The following is a 13,932-nucleotide window of genomic DNA, read 5'->3' on the forward strand; positions in this document are numbered from 1 at the left end:
CTTCTCCGGCCTGCTCTCACTACAGCGTGTGCTTCGTCCGCTGACCCAGCCCGCTATGCTCTCGACTACTGCTTGCCCGTTCAACAATGATAAAGGTGTTTTTATTTTATTCCACCTATTCAATACTTATATTTTCACGTATAGTTGTTACATAATTAAATTCTTAGTTACATAGGACATGTTTCGCCCTCAATTAAGGGCATCTTCAGCTTAAATACAATAATCAAACATACAACTGAATTAAAAGTGGAAGTTAAATACAATCATCAAAAATACAACTAAAATAAAAAGTTATAACACCAGACTTAGAGCCAACAGACGGGCAGCAACCAACTCAACAGTAGTTAAGAAATAACAACTTCCACTTACATAAAACTTATTTCTGCATCTGTTGACATTTTCTGGCAAGGATTCAGCCATTTTATTACCTACCGGTGCTAACGGCCTCTTACAATTTTTCAATACACGCTTCTGCCTTACTTACTACGAATTTCATCAGCGGCCTTGAAAAGATTGTATTCATGACAATCAAGTTTATGCTTGTGTACACGCCCTCATGTCGTTGGCTTTTTATTACTACCACTTTGATTTTCCAATATTTTATATGAACTGTTTTAATTCGAATTTTAATAGAAGTTTTAGTCTCCGACAAGATTATAGTTTAATCATAAGACAGTTTTCCATTAGCATCTTTTTATTTTATCATTTTTCACAATTTTATTGTTCCAAATTTTAATAACAGACTAAACTTTTAACTTCCACTTTTTATTTTAGTTGTATTTTTGATGATTGTATTTAACTTCCACTTTTAATTCAGTTGTATGTTTGATTATTGTATTTAAGCTGAAGATGCCCTTAATTGAGGGCGAAACATGTCCTATGTAACTAAGAATTTAATTATGTAACAACTATACGTGAAAATATAAGTATTGAATAGGTGGAATAAAATAAAAACACCTTTATCATTGTTGAACTGTTAAATTTTCAATACGGACCTAAAATGAGGTTTATAACATGTAATACTGCTTGCCCTCCGTCCCCTCCCTTCTGCCGATGCTTGTGTACGTCACGTCTGGTTCTCGTACTTTCTGGGCTCTGCTCTTACGTTATAAATGCTCGCCCTGGCCTCGAACTGGCGGTCAGACATTCAGTGACGAACTGTGTGGAGGGAGGCGTTCATACTCGCATTACGGCTGGTCCGTATGCGATATCTTATCTTATGTACAACTTAACATCTGAACCTTCGACGGCTGGCTGGCTGAGCGAAAATTAATCTTATTGTGTTTTCAATTTCTAATTCAGGAAGCTATTATTCTCTTCTAATATGCCCTTCTGGCTGAATATGCAGTGTTGCATTTGGTGTCGCTACTAAAAATTTATCAACTAGTATGTTCATTTTGAACTTTTCCAAAACATTATTTTTTTAAAAACCCACTTCGTGAACAGATGCTAGAAGTGACTATCATACCTGTGATTTTCTGTATTTTGGAACTGTGTTTACGCCTGGTTGTGTGTGTGACCCCACTACTTTCTCAAAACTTATTTGCAGGCCGAACGTTTTCCTTTTCCTTCGCCAGCCCTTGGATTTCATTTTCTCACTTATTGTTCCTTTATTCTCCTTTTTAGCTGACCCTGGTGGTTTTCACATTGTACAGCGGCCTTTGTGATTTCACAATTCTTTCTGGATATAGTTAATATATTTTTTGAAAGGTTATTAGTCATATTGCATCTAGTCAATCATTTGTTGTATATAATCCTATTCATTATTTTGGTGTATAAACCTAGAATTAATATTTTTCTTCCCATCCTGTTTGAATTTATACTATTTACAAAATTGCCCCGTTTCATTGGTGTTACAATTTCTACTTCGTTTGCTTTCAATTGAATATCATACTCTATCCTGTAATAATCAAAACACTGTCCATGTAATCACATTTTGTTGGTTTTATAATACATATGTATTGTGCAAATCTAACTGGTTGTACCATCCTGATTGCCGTGTCACCTATCCTTAATTTCTTGTCAGCCTGTACCTACCACGTATGACTTCTGGAAAGGTCTCAGCATAACGCTTCGCGCCAGACTCTGCTCATTCGCTGCAATTGGATTCTGAATACTATTTGATGAAGAATTTTGTTAAATGCTGGGCACGCATTATGTGAAGGTGTGCATCGGTTTCACTGTTTACATTACCTTGCTGCTGTACTTCGCCCATGTTTGCTTGCGCCAACCACACTGGTGAGACTCGTGTCTTAAGTTTTGAGGCATATTTCTATCCTGTGCATTTATTTCGATTTTTGCTTATTTTGAGTACTCTATTCTTCTACGATGACTAAACACTTCCTTATTTTTAACAACAGATAACATGACAGTTCACATATCAAGAACTGGGCTGGCACGCAGAACGGTCCTTCGTTGGTGAAATTGAAGCAGGTCCATGCTCATGCTGTCCTAGTCCAACAGGTCAGTCATTGGAAGTTTTGAACAAAATACCCAACTTAGTAATTTTGTTCCTGAACTGCATCTTGGCAATTTTAAAATGTTGCAATACTTCACAACAAGAGCTGTAAATTATACATTGATAATATTCATAATATTTAGTTAACTACTACATGAATGAACATAAACCTCAATTATTAAAAATAAAATGGAATTTTTTTGTATGCAGAAATATGAGGACTATTATAACATCTCCAGATTGACTTATTAAGTCTTGATTTTCAATTGCTTAAAAAATTCAGTTCATGTAAAGTGAATCTTGTACTGTGTTCAGTTTCCACACGCAAAGTGAATATTCTATTGTGTTCAGTTAGCAGGCCTCATCAGTAATTGTGCTACTGCAAAAGTGAACCATAGATAAAATTATGCCATTTGAGAGTGCCTCCAATAATAAATATCACTACCCACTACTTGTTGAACATCCCAGTATTGTTTAAAGTAACCAAGAAGCCATAGCAAAAATGTGACTCATGATTACATAATTCATTATTACATTGTGACTGTCTATATATTTCTCTTGCTTCTCAAACCGCCGCCCCCTCCCCCTCTCTCTCTCTCCAGCAGTCAAACTCCTTTTATATTTGACGTCTTGCTAGTATTATTACAAAACACAAGTTTCACGTACGATGGGAGGACGTAATGTTTTGCTGCAAATATGGTGAGCATATTACATGCCTCATTTGCTCACAAGCACTATATGGTAAATTACAATATAAAATGGCATTACAATTGATGTCATCTACAATATGAAACAGTGAAGGGTAAATATTACTAGTGCTACTGGGACTGAAAGGAAACAATTAACTCCAGGCTACTAGAAATATAATAAGCATGGTGCAGAAGAGGGAATACTGTATGCTAGTCACACTGTGGACTGAAAATTTTGCAACTTGCATTTGTGAACGATATAACAACGAATATGGTGAAAATCAGATCTAGATCAGGAATGACAAACACCTTGCTGATCAATTACAACTGGCAGTAAACGGCATAATTCCTGATTCTGAAATGTTGTCACTTATATGTCTTATATGGTTTATATGTCCAATGTTTTTTCATTTTATTCTTTGACAATGCACATGCTCTTGTTTGTACTAAACTTACATTTTTGTAGCCCTTTACTGTACTGTACAAAATTATATTTACCGTACTTGCTGTAAGTATTGTGAACATTCACTACTGAACCGGAATATTGCTTCACTTCTCTCTCTCGAGTTTCCTACCCCTAGGTAGATGCTACATACAATTGTTATACTTAGGTACATAGCGATTCAGTACACAATAATTTTTAATTTTTTTTTCTATTTGCTTTACGTCGCACCGACACAGACAGGTCTTATGGCGACGATGGGACAGGAACGGCCTAGGAATGGGAAGGAAGCAGAAGCAGCTGTGGCCTTAATTAAGGTACAGCCCCCGCATTTGTCTGGTGTGAAAATGGGAAACAACGGAAAACCATCTTCAGGGCTGCAGACAGTGGGGTTCAAACCCACTATCTCCCGAATACTGAGTACTGGCCGCAGCTATCGAGCTCGGTGCTAAAAATTAGATCCATTGTTGATCTGTTACTTCTGAATCCATATTGCTCCTCCTCTAACGGTGGTTCAGTGATGGTTCTCAACCTTCTTTCTATGATCTTCTCTAGAATTTTTAGCCCATGAGATAGCAGTGTTATTCCTCTATAGTTGGTGGGTTTCCATTTGCTGCCTTTCTTAAACAGGGGAATTATAACGCCCTTGCTCCAATCTGCAGGTATTTTGTTGGCTGCCCATACAGCATTTAGTACTCTGTGTAGCCATTGTATACTCTGGATGTCTGCTGCCTTTATCATGTCTGCATTCACTTCATCTGCACCTGTCCAGGTAATTGGAGGTTCCTCATTGTAGGCTTGGATTTCCGCTTCTGTATTTCGTTCTTGAACTGGTCTATTCAGTAGATGGTCGAAATGGTTCTTCAGGACTTCTCTCATGTCATTTTCTGTCCTAACCAGATTTCCATTTTCATCTTCAAGTGACTTTATGGTATTCATTGGTTTCCTTTTACCTCTGATTACACTATACAATAGTATAGTGCCTCTGCTGTCTCCCTCCAGTTTCTGAGTGAATATATTCCATGCCTTGGCCTTTTCTTCTGTAACTGTTCTTTTAACGTTCAGTTTCTTGTTTCGGTATAATTGTTCGAGGTTTCTGATCTTTGTCTCGTCTCCTCTCCTGTATAGGCTCTATATAATCCTGTAAGTCTATTTTCTCCCTTCTCTTACTTAAAGCTTCCCACCTAAGTTCTTGTGACATTTCTGATACACTACTTTTTCTCCTGAAATCTCCTGTTACAAGTCTTGTTGCTTTCCTCTGCACACCATCTATTTCTTTTATTAGGCATTCCTAGTGAGGATCCCAAACACTGTTTGCATATTCCAATAATGGACGAACCATACGTAAGTAACTTTTCTATTTTAATTCTTTGTTGCATCCTTTAAGTAGTCTCATTATGACATGTAACAATCTAAATGGTTTCCCAACAATGTCATCAGAATGACCCTTCCAGTGCAATTTACTTTCAAATCTCACGCGTAAGTATTTGCACATGCCGCCTTTTGGGACAATTACCTCATCCAAAGTATATTTAAATTCAGTTCTTATGCTCCTGTTTGTAAATGTTGTGACAATTGATTTGCCTACATTAATCTTCATATTATTCTCTTCAACCCATTGTTGGATAGTGTCAAGGTCCCTTTGAAATTCTGTACAATCCTCTATATTACTTTTTTCCCTATAAACAATTATATCATCTGCATACAATCTTATTTTAGATGTTATATCATTCCCTAACTCATTTGCATATATTAAGAATAGTAATGGGCCGATTTTACTACCCTGTGGAATTCACTTCCAAACTTTCTCTTCCTGTGATATATGATTTCCTACTTTGACTTTCTGAACCCTTGAATTTAGAAATGTTCTTATCCAACATATAACCCTTATGTCCAATCGTATTCCCTCCAGTTTCTTTAATAATAATCCATGTTCTACTCTGTCAAATGCCTTGGAAAAGTCTATGGCTACACAATCCAACTGGCCTCCCGAATCCAACTGATCTAATATGTCCTGCTAAAATCCCACCAGTTGTGCCTCACAAGAAAATTTCTTTCTCAATCCATACTGGCTCCTCATGAACCAATTTTTATCTTCACATACCCCTCTAATATATTTTGCTATTAAACTCTCCAGTATTTTACAAACTATACTGGTCAGGCTGACCGGTCTGTAGTTCTCAGGTTTCCTTTTATCACCCTTTCCTTTATAAATTGGTATTATTATAGATTCCTTCCATTCCTTTGGTATCATGCTGTTGTTTATGATAGAGTCAAAAAGAAATTTTAAATAAGCCACTAGGTATCACCCCATTGTCTTTAATACCTCCCCAGTATTTGATCACTCCCTGCTGCTTTTCCTTGCTGAAGCAGTTGGATTATCTCAGGAGACCATTAGACACCTCTACAAGTCCATGCCAAGACACTTGACGGGCTTTATGAGCAACAGAGGATGTAAGACTCTGTATTGCGAGACACTACTTATTGGTGAATAGTTAAATAAATAATGATCAACACACACCAAAATTGTATTAAATTATTATCACCATCGGTACCCTTTACTTTCATCATAGACTTCATTCCATTTAAACCCCTTCTTCTCAGTGCAACTACTTTTTGGTCTTACGAGTTTATTTACAAGAGCAGATTCTGTGCAATCTCTTCCCTCTCATAATTAAGTGGTAGAACCTGCAGTAGGAAAGCACTGATTAACAGCTTCCTCGAATAGAAACTCTACTCTCAGACAAAGACATATTTTGCAACTTTGCTAATAGAAAAAGATAAAGTTGAAAATAAGGTTACAGGTTAAGGGGCAAATATATAGTTATAGTATTTTAACTGATGATCGCTAATACTTACTTGTATGAAAAGAAATCCATTAACTACACCATGGGGTCGGGTTGCTGTTCCAGTGATCAGATGCCAGCCTTTGGGACTAGCCATGTTAAAATAAACTGCATCAATAGCCTGCAGAAAGACAGCAGATGATTAAGCAGAGATTCATACAGAAATAGAGAAAATTCAATGATGTTAATAAATATAATTTTCAACTGTGAATACAGTAAAAGATATGGAAGGAACATGAAAAGAAAAATAGGAGAAAGTCAAATAATCATGTTCATATTATATACAGAGTGGCTGCAAAGTAAGGGACAAATGCTTGAATATTTTTATTATGTGATTATGTAGCTGAATTACAGAGACTTATGGAATATTTTCCTTTGTTTCCCATTTTATCTTCAGGTGAATGCCATGACTCTAACCTCGTAATCTGTCCACGGCTGATTTCCTGTCTATATCTTTGCCAGGCCATTTACCTAGGAGCTAAATGTAGGTAATTTCCAACACCCATAAAGCTGATAATAAAAGGAAAAGATTGAAATCTCCTTCTGGGACAGTTCCTTTCAGAATTCTTGCTCTGCATTGCTAAGAAATGAAAGCATACTCTTAAACATTGCCAGAAGGAATACACTGTTGATTGTACTTTCCTAGCTGCCGACAGATCTCAATAACAGCCACTAAACCACTAAAATGAATCACTGACGAGTGTTAACCTGTATCACATTTCTTGTTGGTACTGAAGTTACGGACAGTTGACATGTGCTAGGAAGAAGACAGATAAACACAAACCTGTTGTTTTAACTATCCACAAGTGGTTAAATAACAATGGCTATGAACCGGTATTTGGGAATGTATTGATCTGTTACTAGAGTACACAGGACACCATTCATTTGATTATATTGATTTTTTTACCCTCCAGAAAATTAGAACTGTCATCAGGAAAAATGCAAATGACAAACAGAAACAGAACAAATTGGATGATTATTTCCCGAAAGTGAACTAAAAACAAGTCATACGAAATACAGTGTGTTTTTAGATGTAATTTTGTAAATAAGTTGTCAGTTTACGGCGAGCTACACATAAGTAATACAGTGGGCTTTCAAATCTAATATGTAGTACGTTTTCTAAACAGAGTAAATGTGTGGTTTCCGATAAAAACATGAGTGTTTTGATTATCAGTGTTTTTCAGTTATCCGTGCAGTCTTGGGTCTGCATTAACCCAGATAATCAAGAGTTTGTTGTACAGTAGAGCCTCGCTTAACCAAAATGCTCTGGCAAAATTGTATTTTAATATTTTGTTTTTACCCTCTCGTTCTTAGCCGTCGATATTAGTAATTCTCTTGCTATAAGTGCTGAGAGCTACGAGGCAAACCCTATTTTTATATTATGACTTATACCAGAATGCAAGTGTAGCATAAAACAAAACCGTTTCTTACCCTCTAGTTCGTTCCATGATACATCTTTTCTTGAACAAGCAGGAATTATTATTTCATATTATTATTAAAGGTGGCTTGGCACTGGATGGTGCTGGTAACAGCTGGGAACTAGCGAGATTTTTGGCCAAATCTTGCAGATGATGGAGCATTGGTGTGACTTGGACGTCGGTGAACAGTGTCTGATCCATCACAGCTGCATTTTGGTTCGGTTTGTCAATACTTTTTAGTTGCGTGTTGGCTAGTGGTAGTGTTTCGTTGGTGTAAGACGGTTTTAATGAGCAAATTGATTGTAGGAGGGTTCAATGCGGAGACTTAGCCTTGAGATGTTTGTTCGGGTGAGGCTGGGGATGCTCGATGTAGCGAGCGAGGCATGTCCCTGTTGGCGTATTGTGGTGCAATGTCCTTCTAGAGACGGTGAACATTTTTATGTGTTGAACTGGGTGGAGAGTGGAACGGGAATTGTAACAATAAGTGGTATGTTCCGAGCTGTCAGGGCAGAGATGGTGTGGAACGACATTAGTAGATGAACAAGTTTGGGTGCTGTCCTTAAAAGTAGGAAAGATCACAATATGAAGATAAATTTGGAATTCAAGGACAAATTGGGGCAAAATATTAATTTATAGGAAGTGGAGTTAGGGATTAGAATAACTTACCAAGGGAGATGTTCAATAAATGTCACCCGAAAAAATGCGTTGTTGATAGCATTGTTATTATTATTATTATTATTATTATTATTATTATTATTATTATTATTATTATTTCATGTGGATATTTCTAGCATAGTGCAGCCCTTGTAAGGCAGACCCTCCGATGAGGGTGGGCGGCATCTGCCGTTTAAGGGAACTGCTTGTTACTGTAGAGGAGGATAGTGTTGTGTGTGGTATGAGACTTGCAGGCTGGCCCCCCGGTGTAGGGGTAGCATTCCTGTCTCTTACCCGAAGGTTCCGGGTTCGATTCCTGGCCAGGTCAGGGATTTTTATTTGGATCTGAGGGCTGGTACGAGGTTTACTCAGCCTATGTGATTACAATTGAGGAGCTATCTGATGGTGAGATGGTGGCCTCAGTCTAGAGAGCCATGGATAACAGCTGTGAGGATTCGTCGTGTTTACCACAAGGCACCTCGTAATCTGCAGGCCTCAGGCTGAGAAGTGGTCACTTGGTAGACCATGGCCCTTCGGGGCTGTTATGCCATGGGGGCTTGGGTTGGTTTATGAGAGTTGCAGGAATGTTGGAGACAGTACGAACACCCAGGCCTCAAACTATGGGAAATAACCATTTATGGTTAAAATCTCCGACTCGGCCAGGAATCAAACCCAGGGCCCTCTGAACCAAACGCGACTATGCTTACCACTAAGCCAAGAAGCCGGACATTATAATATATACATACATCATCATTATAGGCCATTATGCCTTTCACCGTTCAGTCTGCAAGCCTCTGTGAATTTATTAAACTATGCCACAATCCTCTATCTGTAACTAGTGCTGTGGCCTCATTTAGCTCTATGCCTCTTATCTTTAAATCATTAGAAACTGAGTCTAACCTTCATCATCTTGGCCTCCCTCTACTTCCCTTACCCTCCATAACAGAGTCCATTATCCTGCTACGTAACCTATCTTCTTCCATTTCCTTCACAAGACCCCACCACCAAAGTCGGTTTATGCGTGCAGCTTCACCCATCGAGTTCACTTCTAACTTAGACTTTATCTCCTGCCATTGTTCCCACCCGTTTGTACCAGCAACCATTCTCGCTACTTTCATTTCTGTTACTCCTAACTGATGAATAAGATATCCTGAGTCCACTCAGCATTTGCTCCTGTAAAGCAAAGTTGGTCTGAAAACAGACCAATATAAAGATAGTTTCGTCCGGAAGCTGACCTCCTTCTTAAAGAGTACTGTTGATCACAATTGCGAGATCACTGCATTAGCTTTACTACACCTTGATTCAATCTCACTTACTATATTACCATCCTGGGAGAACACACAACCTAATAACTTAAAATTATCTACCTGTTATAGCTTTATATCACCAATCTGACATTCAATTTTGTTGAATTTCTTACCTACTGACATCACTTTAGACTTCGAGAGGCTAATTTTCATACCATACTCATTGCACCTATTTTCAAGTTCCACTGCAGGCTTTCGGCACAATCTGCCATTAAGACCAAGTCGTCAGCATAGGCCAGAGTGCTTTCTACATTTCCATCTTAGTGAAACCCTCCTTGCCACTTTATACCTTTCAGCAGATGATCCATGTAAACTACAAACATCAAAGGTGAAAGATTACAGCCTTGTCTAACCCCTTAAAGGACCCTGAACCAAGAACCCATTCTACCATCAATTCTCACTGAAGCCCAATTGATTGATTTTAATAATCTCCCCTTAATTCCATAGTCCTCCAGTAAGGCGAATATCTTTTCCCTCGGCACTCTGTCATATGCTTTCTCTAGATCTCCGGAACATAAACAGAACTGGCTATTCCTCTCATAACATTTTTCAATTACCTGGCGCATACTGAAAATCTGATCCTGACAGCCTCTCTGTGGTCTGAAACCACACTGATTTTCATCCAATTTCCTCTCAACAACTGATTATACCCTCCCTTCCAAGATGCCAGTGAATACTTTGCCTGGTACACTAATCAATGAGATACGGTAGGTACCTTGATAGTTGTTGCAATCCTTCCTGTTCCCTTGTTAATAGATAGGTGCAACTACTGCTTTTGTCCAATCTGAAGGTACCTTCCCAACACTCCATGCTAATCTTACTACTCTACGAAGCCATTTCATCCCTGCCTTCCCACTATACTTCACCATTTCAGGTCTAATTTCATCTATTTCTGCTGCTTTATGACAATGAAGTTTATTTACCATCCTTTACACATGCTCAAGCATAATTCAGGAAGATTTCCTTTCATGTGCCAACGGCGGTAGCCGTGTTGAAACACCGGATCCCGTGAGATCTCCGAAGTTAAGCAACATTGGGCGTGGTCAGGAGTTGGATGGGTTGCCACGCGCTGTTGGTGGGGGGTAAGGGAATGGAGGAGCGGAAAGGAACTGGCCACCCTACTGCACGTAAACTCCGGCTCAGGAACACCTCTCCGGAAGTTTGGACCTGCCTTCGGGCAGAATAACCCTTACCTCCTTTCATGTTGAGAAGATTTTCAAAATATTCCCTCCACCTGTCCAGTGATTCCCTGGGATCTATTATGAGTTTACCTGAATTACCCCAAACACTGTTCATTTCCTATTTCCCTCTCTTCCTAAGATTCTTTATTACTGTCTAGAAAGGTTTCCCTGCTGCATGACCTAGTTTTTCCAGGTTATTACCAAAATCTTCCCAAGACTTCTTTTTGGATTCACCAACTATCTATTTTGCTCTGTTCCTTTCATCTTTCCAGCTCCATGGCTAAATGGTTGGCGTGCTAGCCTTTGGTCACAGGCATCCCGGGTTCGATTACCGGCAGGGTCGTGTATTTTAACCATCATTGGTTAATTTTGCTGGCACGGGGGCTGGGTGTATGTGCTGTCTTCATCATCATTTCATCATCATCATCACGACGTGCAGGTCGCCTAAGGGAGTCAAGTCGAAAGACCTGCACCTGGCGAGCCGAACATGTCCTCAGACACTCCCGGCACTAAAAGCCATATGCCATTTCATTTAGTTTTTCATCTACGTACAATTCCCTGTCTGCATCAGCCCTTGTTTGCAGCCATTTCTGATAAGCCTTCTTTTTATGTTTATAAACTGCTCTCATTTCTTCATCCCACCAAGATATTCACTTTTTCCCATCTTTACCCACCGATGTTCCTAGGCATGCCCTTGCTGTTTCTACCACAGCATCCATCTTTCTATATCCTGAACCTGCTTACTGTCGACTGTTCGAAACTTCTCAGTAATCATATCCATGTACTTCTGTCTAATTTCCTCACCCTGGAGATTTTCTACCCTTATTCGTTTGCAGACAGATGTCACTTTCTTTATCCTAGGCCTAGAGATACTTAGTTCACTACAGATCAGATAGTGGTCTGTATCATTGAAAAATCCTAAAAAATCCCATACATTCCTAACAGACTTCCTGAATTCAAAGTCAATTAAGATATAGTCTATTATGGATCAGGTGCCCCTAGCCTCCCATATGTAGCGGTGAGTAGCCTTATCCTTGAAGAATGTATAACTGCTAAATCCATAATAGCACAAAGGTCCAGCAAACGCTTCCCATTCCCATTAGCTTCCATATCATCCCCACAATTACTAATCATCCTTTCGTATCCTTCAGTTCTATTTCCAACTCTCGCATTGAAATCGCCCATTAGCACTAACCGAGTAAGACATAAAATTAAACAAAAATAAATGATGTACATTTTGAACGTAGTATTTGCAAGCACCATTGGATTATGACAAGCTCTCACTGCTGAGAAGATGGAACAAACCCTAAATCTAACATCCCTCCTTTTATTGAACAGTTCCCTATCAACACCTTTAATAGAATCCTATGATAATGGGTCTGTTGCACAAAAGTAAGCATTTGCTTTTACTTGCTGTAATTTAAGTACTTACTTATCATTTGTTGAATAAAAGCCAGGTTTTACTTACTGAGGTCAGTAAACATTTCATGTCATGAGTATTGCTTTAAAGTGTAAGTAGTGCCTTAAAATTTTTCCAGTACCCTCTTATTTTGATTGAATAAAGACAAGCATTGTCTTAAATCAAGAAGTAAGCTCTTAAATATTTCCAAGGCAGCTAAAGGGAATACTTGCATATGCTTATCTCACTTTGGACATGGCGGGAAATTATGCAACAAGAAGTGTTACAAGGATGGAAATAATGTTAGCCCTAGCTGACCCAAACATTTGTTATGTTTTGAAAGCAACAGTGTTGATTATCTGACAGATCATTTTAGACAGAAGTTGATGAAACTTGAGAAGCACTTAGTTCACGGCAAAAGATGGAGATATTTCTTCGTTTTCTGAGTGATTCTGGATTCCAGGCAGGTGTTGCAGAAGATTGTGGAGTTCAATATACAACAGTCTGAAGGACTATAAATAGCATTGCTGATATCGTAATGAAGAAGGCACACCAATGGATAAAGTTTCTGTCTGATTTACGAAATATGGATGAGGCGAAAATGAAATGATCAAATAGGTTTCAAATACCTACAGTTATCAGTGTGTTAGACTGCATTCACATACAAATTTAAAAATATTTGATGTTTGGAGATGATTATGTAAACTGGAAAGGATTCCCTAGCATAAATGTGCAAGTTACTTGTGATGCAAGTGAACTGATCACAAGTGTAGATGTCCACTGGCCTGGAGGTGTACATGATTTCAGGATCTAGAAACAGAGTTCCATATATGAGACCATTGCAATATTTCAGGATAATTACTGCTTACTTGGAGACAGCAGATATGGAATCACCCCATGGTTACTTACTCCTTTTGAAAACCCTCGTGGCCAAAAGGAAGAATTATTCAACATAGTGCACTCAAAGGAGAGAGTCATAATTGAAAGTATATTTGGTCAACTCAAACAAAGGTTTCCCATTTTGAATGGCAAAGTGCGGACACATTTAGAAAAGGTTCCAAAAGCAATTGTATACTGTGCGGTTTTACACAACATCAGCTAATATTTACAAGACGACTTGGAGTTTATAGAGGAAAGCTTAGAAAACAGCTGCGAAGAATATCCAGGTCGAATCGAAACTAGTGACCTACAGCACAGAGGCATCAGGAAGCATAATGCAATAATGGAAGTACTTGATACTCACCACACACAAAATACGAACTGCCATAATGCCATAAATATAGGTTATGTACCTTAATATAGTTTAGTATTAGGCCAATGCATACGGATATTGGAAGTTGTGTACTACAAAGAACATGAAAACAAAATTTATGTTGTACTGAGAGTATGTAATGATATAAGTACCCCACAGGTGAAGAAAGTGAAGAAAAATGCACAGAGGAAAACTGTCTAATTCTATTTGCCAAAGGAAATTTATACTAAACTAGCAATTACCCGCGGCTTCGCTCGCGTGGATTTCGTAATTTGATCAAAGTAAT

At 38.5% G+C, this 13,932-nt stretch overlaps 1 protein-coding gene across 1 annotated transcript in view; it reads right to left on the reverse strand.

Annotated features, from left to right (window-relative positions):
- The window catches only part of LOC136863051 (uncharacterized), a 73,027-nt gene that overhangs the window by 45,495 nt on the left and 13,600 nt on the right, over nucleotides 1-13,932 (reverse strand). Inside the window, exon 3 of the mRNA XM_067139375.2 lies at nucleotides 6,449-6,556. Coding sequence (XP_066995476.1) covers nucleotides 6,449-6,556 — 108 coding nt within the window. The remainder of the gene's footprint in view (nucleotides 1-6,448; nucleotides 6,557-13,932) is intronic.

This window comes from Anabrus simplex, chromosome 2 (genome assembly GCF_040414725.1).
Source record: "Anabrus simplex isolate iqAnaSimp1 chromosome 2, ASM4041472v1, whole genome shotgun sequence".
Classification (NCBI taxonomy): domain Eukaryota; kingdom Metazoa; phylum Arthropoda; class Insecta; order Orthoptera; family Tettigoniidae; genus Anabrus; species Anabrus simplex.